This window comes from Protopterus annectens, chromosome 6.part0 (genome assembly GCF_019279795.1).
Source record: "Protopterus annectens isolate FY-2018-M chromosome 6.part0, PAN1.0, whole genome shotgun sequence".
NCBI lineage: Eukaryota > Metazoa > Chordata > Ceratodontiformes > Protopteridae > Protopterus > Protopterus annectens.
In genome coordinates, this window is record NC_056737.1 from 375706234 (window position 1) to 375719239 (window position 13006).

A 13006-nucleotide genomic window follows, 5' to 3' on the forward strand; every position below is an offset into this window, starting at 1 on the left:
GTGAGTGTTTTTTTTCACATTGTCCTTGCCTGTCATGCAGCACAAAAAGTATCCATGTGAAACTTGGCTTGTTATCTAATAACCATACTAAATGCTTACTATTTTATGAGTCAGTCACTGACTACAGGAAGTTTCCAAAAACAGAATTTAGGATCAAGATTCAAACTCTTCTAAATCAGTGCAGAACTGGGGAGTGCAGCAGATAATACACCCTTCCTGGGCCAATGGATGGCATCAATATTTGCAAGGAAGTGGGAAATATGAATCCCCCTCAAGAAGTTAAAGAAGATGATACTTATGTGAATCTGGAAAGATCTGAAAGGAGTATAGAAGTCTCAAAGTTTGCCACTGCAGAGGGCTTTGAAAGTCAGATCAAGAAAATTAAGAAAGAGAAATTAAATACAATTACTTGAACAAAGGAGTTTAATTCCAGTTTTAAATTTCTCACTACTGATCTTTGCTAATTCCTCAAAGAAAATGAAAGTGCAAACATGCTCATTTATTAATCATGCGTTCATCTCCTGCTTTAGAGGACCAGTGTCTAAACACACTGCCAATTCGCCAAAGCCCAATTCATAACTGCAACACAGTCTAAATCATTGCCCAATCACTACAAAAACAAAGGCATACCAAAAATACCTGTCTATGAACAACCACTTAGCCTACTTTTAACATACATCCAAACCCTACCTATCAAGTTTGTCCATATATTATCTGTCTAGTCCAAATCTATGGAACTCCCTTGCCACCTGTCAAAGGCCAGCCTAGATTACAGAAACTCTAACAAAACACAACTGCCCAAAATCAAAACTTATACACCTGACACTTACAGCCTGTAGGAAGCTAATCCCAAAAGGGATTATCATCCATTGTACTTTATTCAGGTAATAACTAACCACATAGCTTCTCCTTAAGCACCAACTGTCAGTATTAATGAACAGCAGCACTTGGATAATTACCATATATGAGTATGCACCCTACCAAACTATGAAAATTTATAAATGGATTTTTTTATTTTGTGCAATAAAGGTTTGCCTGAAAAGCTTATATGCAGTAAACAATCTTACATTTTAAATGCAGCTCCTATCATCCATCTTTGTGTATAATGTCAATACCTGGCTGCTGCTTCTTCCTTTTCCTTACGATTCTGTTCAGCTTTTAGTTCTCTGAATTCTTGCTTTGCTTGTTTTAGGATATCATTGTTATCTTCAATGAAATCACGAGTGGGAACAAGAGTTAGCAGCTTTCCACAAAAGGCATGAAGGATCTTGAGCTTTTCTCCTGAAAAAGATGGTTATGTTACTGTGTTAAAAGGCTACTAAACTATCTTAGGTAAACAAACACCCTACTGTGTGTACTAATTACTGCAAATTAAATACATTTTTTAGTTCTACTGGGAAGAAGCTGCACGAATCATTATGAGCAGAAAGGATCCAAGTAAGGAATAAATATGTTTAGATGGAATTGTGAACATCCAACCAAATTAAAACATAGCTATCGGTTTCACTACTACAAACAGTAGTTAAGTTTTATGCAAGTCAAGGCTTTAACTTGCTGACTTTTATTACTATCTGCAAAAGTGTACCAATGTGTTTCATACGGTGTACAAATTGTACATCCTTGCTGGATATCCATATACAACGACTCCGTCCTTTATTCTTATTCCTACTGAACTGCAGGGTATGCAGCAGGTTGCTGGACGAATCTGATGGACATAAAGTCTCAAATCAAACATTAATAAAACCCAATATACTCAACTTACCATTTCTAAAGTTATCAGAAAAACATACTTACATTAAGCATCTAAGACATTAGATTTTAGAGTACATCTCTTACATCTGGTTGTATAAGCAACACTTCTAACCAAAAAGTGGCAATTCAAAAGCAGTTCTAGAGCTGTTCCAAATTAGAATAGCCCAGGATGATAGGGAAATATGTAGAGTCAGTCGGTCAGTTTTCAGTACAACAGAAAAGTAACTCCACCCTTCCTCTAAGGTCCAGGAAGCACAGATGGTTAGACGGCAGATACAGACAATGGCCATTAAGTACACAAATACATCTTTTAAAAGCTGAACCTTTCAGGAGAAAGCAACTTCAAAGTTATGTAGTTACCCATAGCTAGGCATCTATGCTGTCCATTTTCGTTCTTCCTCAATGTATGGGTTCAGATCAGATCCGATCCTTGGAGCCGACTCGACTGTTTATTCCAAACTTAGGATCCAGCTCCTCCCTTTACCCATAATGCTCCACTGCATCCACAAAGCCTCAGATACATTTTGCTGCCCTATCCCCATAGTAAAACAGAGACAGGAATAGTTTGATAGAAAGGGCTCAAACTTGGAACTGCAGGTTCTAACAGTCCAACAGGTTTCTCCAGGAACTTGGATTGGGAATGGATGGGAGGAAAGATGAGGAAGAATGAAAATGGACAACACAGATGTATCGTTATGTTAAGTACACAAGTTTAAAATCTGATGTCATTTTCATTCTTCCTCAACATATGGAGCAGAGTACCTAGCGACATTGATCTTGGGTGGTTGTCATGGGAAGGATATTCTGGAGTACCACCAAACCAATGATGGCTCTGTTTCTAAAAATAATATCCAATTTGTAACAAGTAACGAAAGTATGAGCCCTGGACCATGTAGCTGCAAACACAAATGTCGTCAAACATTCATGATCAAAAAGCAGATGTGGCCATGGATCTGTTTGAATGAACCTTGGGAGGTTTAGATAACGTCATGCCTTTCTGGGAATACAGTCAGTTATCCATTTTTCTAGACTGACTTTGGATACAGGATAACCTATTATTTTTGGAAAAAAGGAAACGGTCTGATTTTCTGAATTGTCTGGTCCTGTGAAGATAAAAACAATTGACAAAAAATGCAGACCTGCACAGACAGGAGTACAGGAAACACTTGAAACAGTTATTCTAAGCTGTTAGTACTGGGAAAAAAATGTACATTATTTTTAGAAACGAGAAAAGTTTAAGAAATCCTCTTCCTGTTTTACTTTTTTGCGCGTCTTAGACGCTTCAAATCTGGCATCCTGCTTTCTGCTAATGTAAACGATTCGGACTAGTAGGTTAGCATCAGTTTAATGGCAGGTAGCAGTTGCTGTCATTTTTAGTGACCAAAAGCAAAATACAGATAGTGTGAGATTTTCTGAAACATCGCCGATTGAAGTTGTTTGACAAAGTATTGTACTCTCCCTTTTTTCTTTCAGTAACAAAAAGCATTGCTAATAAGTGTAATGACTTTTACATATCCTTACATGTTAAACCTTCACAGCCATGTCAAAGTTGTAATTATCCACATTTGTGACCATTTCTCCGGTTTCACTGCTAGTTGCAAACGTACGCAAAAAGAAATGCAAACCAGGCAAGTCTAAGTGCCACTACACAGTGGGACAAAGGTTCATGTCATACAACATAACATGTGAAAAAAAAGCCAGATGATTTTATGGGAAGTGTTAAAATAGGTAATACCAAGGTTTTTGACCTGCCTGGCAGACCATTACATGTGGGTGAGTAAATGTTAACAGTTCTTTGTATAGACAGTATGACACCAGTCATGACAACTCATGCGTGCATCTGTAATGCACGCAAAGCAGGAATATATTTCTTAAATTGTTCATGTTCCTTAAAGTAATCTACACTTTATGGCCAGTAGTAAGGACTATGATTAGCAGTTAGAAATGGTTCAGACAATAGGTTATCCGCAGGTATGTGCTTTTTCGCAACCGTGAACATGTGGTTGCGATAATAGGCAAGTACCCTCTCCTTTACTAGAAAAATTTGGAAAGAAAAATGGTGAATGGATGAATTGGTTAATGTCATTCTTAGAGGTAACTTTAGACAAAAAGGAAGGGTTAGTCCGTACGGAAACCTATTCTTACGAAAAATGATGTAATGAGATTTTGGAGAGAGTCGAGTTCAAACATTCTCTTTGCAGATGTGATGGCTACCAAGTAAACTATTTTCCATGACAGAAACTTCAGATCCGATTTAGCTGAAGGCTCAAAAGGCTTCTGTGTTAGGTCTTGTAGTAGAACTGTTAATCCCAAGGTGAAGAATATTTTATTGAAGGCCTTAGAAAAAAATCCTTTCATGAAAGCTTTACAGAGTTTGGATGAAGCCAGAGAAATGTCTTTTCCCCATATGAAAATTAGAAATCGCTGCCAGTTGCAGTTTAATTGTAGAGAAACTAGCTCGTTCCTCAAAACTGGCTGTTAAGAATTGGAGAATCATACAGACTGGGGCAGAAAAGGGATCAATATCTTTATTCAAAGCCTAAAGGGAGAAACTTTTCCATTTGCTTTTGCCTACTTTTTTGGTCGATTCTTTTTGAGAAGCCAAAATAGTATCATGAACAGAGGGAAAAAAGCTTGGGATGTCTAACGATTATTGGAAGTGGAGAAACCATGCGGTTAGTCTTAGGGCTCAAATGTTGGGATGCAGAATCCCTGATGGGTGTGACAGGAGATCCAGAGTTGGCTGCAGTACCCACGTAGGATAATGAAGATGAGACTGTAGGAAGGGGAACCATACTTGCAAGGGCCAGAAGAGGGCAATGAGGATTACTGAGCTCTTCAGCCTGCTTGCTTTCTGTAAAAACCTGGGATTCGGGGAAAGAGGAGGGTACACATAAAGAAGACCAGACTGCTAAGCCTGAACAAGAGTATCTCTTGGTGACTCACCCTGAGAAGGGATCAGAGCAAAGTACCTGCTGCACTTGTTGAGGGGAGTGGCAAACAGGTCGCAAACAGGTCACAAGGTCGGCCCCAACACCAAAAGATCTTCTCCACCACAGATTGATTGAGACCACTCACAGGGCATCAAAATGGATCTGCTTCATTTATCCACTAGCATGCTGGTTTGTCACTGTGTGCGTCGTGACTAGAAAACGGTCCGATGAGATCACCCATTCCCATACTCTTATGGCCTCTCTGCAAAGTGATTACAAAAACATGGTAGAGCCAGCAAACAGTGGAGCAAAATCCGTTTATTGAAGGAAGGAGGAAAAAAACATACCGGTTTCGGCCCTTAGGCCTTCCTCAGTGTTTGTAACTGTTACAAAATTCACAACATATATATATATATATATATATATATATATATATATATATATATATATATATATATATATATATATATATAGAGAGAGAGAGAGTGTATAATATCAATTTGGCATCATGCAATTGTTCAGCATTTTATGTAGGACAAACTTCACGCTGTGTCAAATTTAGGATCTCAGAACATCTTAGTGATATTAGGACTTGTAAACCTATGAATGCACTGTACAAACACAATTAAACACCCAAATGCCAAGTTCAGATTTACTGTGATTGATATTATACAACGGAATACAGTTAATAAATCTGGTTGGCATACAATATTAAATAAACTGGAAAATAAATGGATTATTAAATTAGGTGCACTTTTTTCCCCAGGACTTGGACTGCAGGTGGCGCTGGACCACTATATATATATATATATATATATATATATATATATATATATATATATATATATATATATATATATATTTTGTAAATTTTGTAACAGTTACAAACACTGAGGAAGGCCTAAGGGCCGAAACCGGTATGTTTTTTTCCTCCTTCCTTCAATAAATGGATTTTGGTCCACTGTTTGCTTGCTCGACCATATTTTTGTAATTCCTTGATGCCTTTGAGCCCGTGCAGTAGCCGTACGTGCAGAGGTCTGATTGCACTCTCTGCAAAGTGAATAAGATTGAGTTCCTCCTTGTTTGTTGACGTGTCTGTCTGAACTCCATAGTCATCAATAAGAGAGCATCTTGAAATGCTTGCAATGCTAATAGGATAGCTCTCATCTCTAGGACATTTATATGCAACTTGGTCTCTTGTGGGGACCAAGTGCCTTGGACTGTTCTTCCCAATAAATGACCCCTACTCCAACTGAGAAGCATCCTTGTTCACAGAAGCCATAGGGGCTAGTAGAACAAGGGTCTGCCTAGATATAAATCATCCGATTGCACCCACCACTGGATGTGTTGTTTGCAAACTGGAGCAACCTGACTGGAAAGGATAGGGGTTGATATAAAACAGACCACTGTACAGTTAAAGTCCACTGTAGAACTCTCAAAGAAGCGTGCCAAATGAAGAAGTACAATGGCCGTTGCCATGGTACCTAATCCCTGTAGTACTTGCCTTGCTGGAGGATCTGAATGAGCAAGGAGAAAATGGATCCGACTCCTTACAAAGGAAACATGATGAGAAGGTAAAGAGGCCATCTATTCTGGGGTTTCTAGAAGAGCACCAATCAACTCCAGGCTCTGGACTGGGGTTAGCTTTAACTTGGCATGATTTATAGCTATGCCCAAAGAATTGCAAATCTGGAGAAATAGTCCCTGCATGTAGAAGTAGATGCTTGGAGGGGGTGGGTGAAAAGCCAGTTATGTAGATATGGAAACTCCTGAAACCCTTTACTCTTAAGTGAACTGCCACTACTGCCAGGTATTTGATAAACACCCAGGGACTGTAGCGAGTCCAAAGGGTATAGCTCTGAATTGGTAATGACTGGCTCCCAGATGGAAGCGAAGATGTCTTCTAGATCACCTGTCCATTTTGATATGATAGTATGCATCCTGAAGATCTACAGAGCACATCTAATTGTCCTTGTGTAGAAACAGTAGAATGGACTGGACCGTGACAATTCAGAACTTTGCTTTCCTTTCTTATTTAAGTTGCTTAGATCCAAAACGGGTCTGAGGTCCCATTTTCTTTGGCACTAAAAAGAACAGTGAATATGTTTGGAATCCTGTCTGGTCTGAAGGGACCTTTTGGATTACTTTCTTGCTGGCAGTTTTTGGATTTCTTGTGTTGGTGCCTTCCTCTGACTTTGGGGATCAGGAAGTTTCTTCTTTTTGCGAGATGGAAGAAGAAAAATGGTATGGAATAACCACTGGATATTTTCCTTAGCACACATGTAACTTGTGCTATACTTGCACAAGCATCTGGGTACTAAGATAAAAGACCCCCAACTGCCTCCAGTGTTGGACAGTCAGGCAGCACTTCAGAAGCACTGAAAGGGCCTAAGCCCTGATTCTGTGCACCTCCTCTGCCTCCAAAGTGATATCTACCATTGAAAATTCCTCCTCTGCCTCTAAAGGAATTGTCACCACATGGATCTTGGAAAAGACCCCTGAGATTTCAGGAACCACATCTTCTTGCTGCCTCTCTGACTCCTAGAAAAGGTTTGTTGAGGAGTAGAAAATTTGACTCCTACGTCAGAGTCTTTCCACCTTGTTTGCTGCAAAGAAGTGTCTCTTTTACTGATGGCCCAAACAAGAAAGTGCCAAATGGGTATTAACAAAATACGTCTTAAAAGGTTCCACAAAGTCACTAAGCTGCATTCAGGCACGTCTCCTTATGGCAATTCCTGAACCGGCTGCTTGCCAGGTGTCTTCAGCTGTGTGAGACATCAAACTCATAGAAGAATTGGATATGGACAAATAGTGGCCAGTTGAGAGGAAGCCCGTTTGAAATCCTCAGCAGATATGGACTCTGACAGTATTTGAAAGCACCTTGGAAAAATCTCTCTGAGCCAGAGTAAAATGTGCCAGGTAATTTAGTAACCTCAACACAAAGACTGCTAAGCCAAAAACTTGCTTTCCAAACCTGTCCAAAACTCTAGATTTCCTGTTAGGTGGATGGAGAGCAGAGCTCTGTTCCTCTAGCTCTTACTTGGTGGCAACCAACACCACCATAGCATCAAACAGGGCCCCTTTGCTCCAGTGACTGTCAGTCGGGGGAGGGGGCCAAAAACATGTTGGGTCTTTTAAGAATGGGTTTGATGCTATCCAGTTCCTTCCAAGCCAAACCGGTAACTAAATCAATAACAAGCAAAAAGCAACGAAGGTACTGGAGAACTTGAACGAAAGGCTTCAATAACATGAAGCGCTTTTCATCCAGTGCAATGACTGGACTTCATAAGACAAGTTACAGAAACAAGTGTCCTTTTATAATTAATTAAAACCATGTGGTTAACAAATCACTTAAATCAATTAAGCATAGTCAACTAGACATTATTGTGTACTAAATAAAAAGCAGCCTTAAAGATGTAACTACCTAAAACGGACACACACACACACATATATATATCTATATATATATATATATATATATATATATATATATATATATATATACACACACACACACACACACACACACACACACATATATATGACAGTGTTGAGTCTGCAAACGACAAGCATATATAAAAATGTAATATATATATATATATATAGAAACTTTTACTAGTAACTTTGGAGCTGAGAGCATTTCTTATTCAGATGCATTACTGAAAAGAGATTTCAATTTGGGTTGTTATACAGCCACAATTTTTAGAAAAGAAACTTATTCTAACACGTTTCTTCACTTTTCAAGTCTTCACCCACTCAGTCAAAAACACTCAGTCATTAAAGGGCAGCTTGTCCGAGCAGCCAGGAAGACCACTAAGGATTGTGACTTTCAAGCTGAATGTGACCTTCTTACGCAAATGTTTCTTGTGAAAGGTTACCAGGGGTGGCTCGTGCTATTGGACAGCCGGACTGCAGCCCTCCCAGCTGTAAAATAAAAATTAAAACAAAAAAGAAAAGAAAAATGAAAAAAAAAAAAAAAAACCACGAGTCCCGAACATCGCGCATGCGCACTCGTGTGTTTTTCCCGATGTCAGACTGCTGGTGAAGCAGTCTGGAGCATGCGCATAAAATCCCAGACTGTCTCACCAGCAGTCCGAATGGACTGCTCAGCATTTCACTCCAGATATCCCGGAAGTCTATGCAGTTGTAAAACTGCATAGACTGGAAAGGGATCGGACTGTGACGTCCACAGACTGGGATGGACGTGCTCTCGCTCGTGGGACCGTTGACTTCAGGGATTGGTTGGGTGAATTATTTTGAACAAATCATGGCTGGGAAGGACGTGCTCTCGTGGACTGTGACTTCGGCTGGATGGATTATTGTACTTCAGGGAATCAGCTGTGGCTTGGCTCTGGCAGGTACAAGGCAAGGGTGACTTCTGGGAAACGGCTGGCTGGATTATTAATATTTGAACAGATCGTGGCTTCAAGGCTCTGGCAGGTACAAGGGGCAGTAGCGTAGCTAGAGGGGGGCGAGAGAGAGACGGTTCGCAGCGGGCGGCAATTTTTTAGGGGCGGCAAACTTTAACAAAAGTAGTAATTACATAAAAAAAAAAAAGCACTTCTCTACACTTTAAAGAGGATCATGTGCGCACAGAGTTACTGCGGCACTGCCAGTTTGCCATACTGCTGGGTTTCAGCTTAAAACATGCACACTGGGCTTGCTATCTTACTTTGCTTGCATAGTCATACTTGAAGAAACGCCAGTTATAGTTTTAAGCTGAAACCCAGCAGTATGGCAGACTGACAGTGCCACAGTAACTCTGTTAAGAATAAGATGATAAAAACTTTGCTTAATTGCTTGTGTTTTATGTGCTAGCGAAAACATCAGTCAGCTGCTGAGAAGAGAAACATTTGCTTGTACTGAAGCAGAGGTGTTTGCGAGAGAAACTGCAGGGTTTGCTACTTTGCATTGAAGGTGTGTGCGAGAGAAAATTAGCTGTTTTACTTTGCTTGCATATATATACTGAAAGGGTAGAAAACTAGTTTGCTTGCATACTGAAACACAAGAAATCAGTTGTACTTTGCTACTTATATACTGAAACAGCAGGAAAGCAGTTGTGTACTGAAACGGAAGTCTGGCAGGCAGTAATTCTGTTAAGCTGTGAAACCTTTGCTTGCGTCTTAAGTTATGGGCATTGAAGGGGAAGGGGGTGTGGCTGTTTTAATTTGCTTGCATACTGAAACCGTAGAAATCAGTTTTACTTTGCTTAATGCTTACTGAAATGACAGACAGAAACCAGTTTTACTTTGCTTACAAAAACTATGTGCAATGAAGGGGATGTCGTGTGTCTGTTTTACTTTACTCTGCTTACTGAAACGGTGGAAAATAGTTGTGCGCTGAAACAGCAGTCATTCTGTGTTAAGCTGAAACCTTTGCGTGCTTGCATCTTTGTGCATGCTTGCTGAAAACTGCTAGGGTTGCCACCTTTTCAAATACCCAAAGTGCAAACATTAGATTTTGCAGGGCAAAACATACCCAAGGCCAGTGCAAAAGACAGAAATTCACATTTTTTGCCTAAATAAAGGCTTATTCTTGTAGCATTTTAGTTGCTTATTCTGTTTCTTATAACATTTAGGTGTTTCAGATACAGAATAAGTGTTTTATACATCTATTACATAAAACATAGGAATATTTTTGTGCTATAATCTCAGGACGTTTGCTATTTTTTCAATCTTTTTGTAGGACACGAATGCCCAAAGAGGGACTTGTCCCTCACAAAGTGGGATAGGTGGGACAGGCAGTAACCCTATATGTTTTATGTGCACTGAAGAGGGTGTGTCAGTAATTCTGTTAAGCTGAAAAGTGTGTGCGTCAGTGTAACATGCCCCAATTAGGTATAACTGGTGGCTAGAGTACCCTGTACCTTAGGTACAAGGAGCAAGAACCTAAATTCTGTACCCACACCACCACTACAAGTCTGTAGTTCTCAACTGTCCAAAGAATGTCTGGAATGCTTGGCTCACACTTTTGGCCTGTTCCTCTTAAAATTTGTGGTTTTCTGGCAAATCAATAAGAACCGAATTCAGTAAATAATAATAGCCATTTAAGTTTCAGTCTTCCTGGTAACACAAAACATTTTATTCTAGCAACATTTCTAAGATTATACAAGCAATGTTTAAAATGTGTCCATGGTTTTTGGGCCTTTATCCCCCCCCAATAAATGTTCGTAAGAGAGGGAGAAGTTTAGTGCTGCTTATTCTAAGTTTATTTGTGCTAGTAGCACAACAGGTAGAATGCTTGCTTTTGATGCAGAAGACTAAGGGTTCTACTCCCACACTATTTAGATGGATGGCTGATACTGTACTGTGTTGTACTTTTAAAGGGGGTGGATGCTGCAGTCCTGAGAATATCCTCTTTGGCAGCGATACTTAACTATGTACCCATTTCCCTATTGCAATATCACTAGCTTATCATTTTTTTAATGCAACAGACTATTTATTCCTCAAGGGCAACAGGCACTTTATTTGTAAAACAATTAAATATAGAGTTGTTTGCTGGCAGCAACCTCATTAGTTACAGAGTTCTTTAATGTGGAATTATTTAGATGACTTTTACTTGTGCAGAGATTGTGCATATTTCCTGATACTAATGGACTGTTGAAGTATGAGTAGATTTTTATGATGGAAATGTTCTGAATTGGGCAGTTTTGTTATTATTAGTTCATGCGTTTTGTTTAGTTACTTACTCCAAAAATGTTCAAAAAAATTAAAATGCACTCTAGCAAGTGTGCTGTATTATACAAGGAATGTCAAGAAACTGTGTCAAAGAACACATGTATGTTTCATGTGCAAGGGGCCTACGATTTGACAACAGCCCAAAAGTAAACTATCTGCCACTGGCCAGATGCATTTTCTTTGTACGTGGGTTTCAATGCCGTTTCAATGAATGTGAGTTTCAAGGGCAGACAAATCTTAATGCCAAGCCTGTTTTCATTGTGAGACTGTGTTGCTTTGCTTAGCAGATGTTTTAGTGTTTGTGCTGTAAAATACAAAATAAAACTTTAAAATAAAATCCAAATCATCGTAGAAGTAAAGCAGTATGCACACTGCAGTGTTTATGGTAAATGGGGAGAAACAGCCAAGTAATGGGACACTGGAATGGCTGCAGGGGATGGCTCCATTCCACGATTTTGTGAGGGGGAAGGATGGCAAACTCAGACAACCATGGCTCAAGCTGAACTATACCTCTCAACTGTCCAGATTTTCACAGAATGAATAGATTTTTGCTTCTTCTTTTTGGTTTGTTCCTCATAAAATTTCTGGTTTCTGGCAAATCATTTGGGAGTAGTCACTAATGACAGACATTGAGTTTCAGACGTCATAACCTTCAGAAAAATGCATGCTAAAGCAAGACCTGTTCTAGCAACTAAGTTTATACAAGAGCAATTTTTAGTACTGTTTGCATGTTCCCCCAATATATTTGGCCTTGTCCAGATTTCCTGCATTAACAGGTTGAGAGGTATGTGCAAACTGCTTTATAGAATTGGGCATATCCAAACCTCTCAACTGTCCCTGATTTTGGCTCAAACTGTTGCTCTCCCTCTAATCCCTCTGCAAAATGTCAATTTTGGAAGAAAATATGGAGGGTTTACAATTAATAAATAACTAATAATCAGAATTATAGATTACTTTTATTTCAGAAATGTATGTAGATTTGTTTATTTTGTCAGCTGCTCAAGCTAACAGTGCTAATATTAAAAAGTGTCCCTTCTTTGACAGGTTCTCAGCTGTATTGTGTGGCTATTTTATATTTCTGCATCACATTTATGGTCCATTTTCCATAAAATTGTAGTTTTCTGGCAAATTAGTGGCAAATCATTAAAGACTGAAGTAAGAAAATAATGACAGACATTTCAGTTTCAGATTTCATACCCTTCAGAAAATTCATACTAATGCAAGACCTACTATTCTATTAGAAAGTTTATAAGAACAATATTTAAATATTGTCCTTAATTCTGGGCCTGATTTTGTCCAGATTTCTTGCTCTGAGGTTGAGAGGTATGACAAATGTGTCAGGGCCATTGCAATCAGCCAGACACATTTTAAGTTGTGACATACTTGTTGCACCCCACTTCCCCATGTAGTGACTCTGGATGTGTCCAAGCAAGGCAAGGAGCAGTTATGCAGTATAAGTGTGCAGAATACCCCCCTCCCCCCATCCAAGGTAGTCACAAGTACTACAGTTGCTTTTCATCTGTCTTGTTTTATTTTGCAGAATGTTCTGGTTTTCTGTCATATTTTTATACTGTTGATTATGCTTATTATTATTCAGAAAGTGCCTGTTGTTCTATGTTTAAGTAGCAATGATTTCATGACCAT

General features: G+C 39.2%; 1 protein-coding gene across 2 annotated transcripts in view; it reads right to left on the reverse strand.

The window, feature by feature from the left end:
* The window catches only part of BAZ1A (bromodomain adjacent to zinc finger domain 1A), a 3222221-nt gene that overhangs the window by 1568480 nt on the left and 1640735 nt on the right, over window positions 1-13006 (reverse strand). For both annotated transcript variants that reach the window (XM_044074116.1, XM_044074115.1), the window contains exon 14: window positions 1116-1281. In XM_044074116.1, the coding sequence (XP_043930051.1) occupies window positions 1116-1281 (166 nt within the window). The remainder of the gene's footprint in view (window positions 1-1115; window positions 1282-13006) is intronic.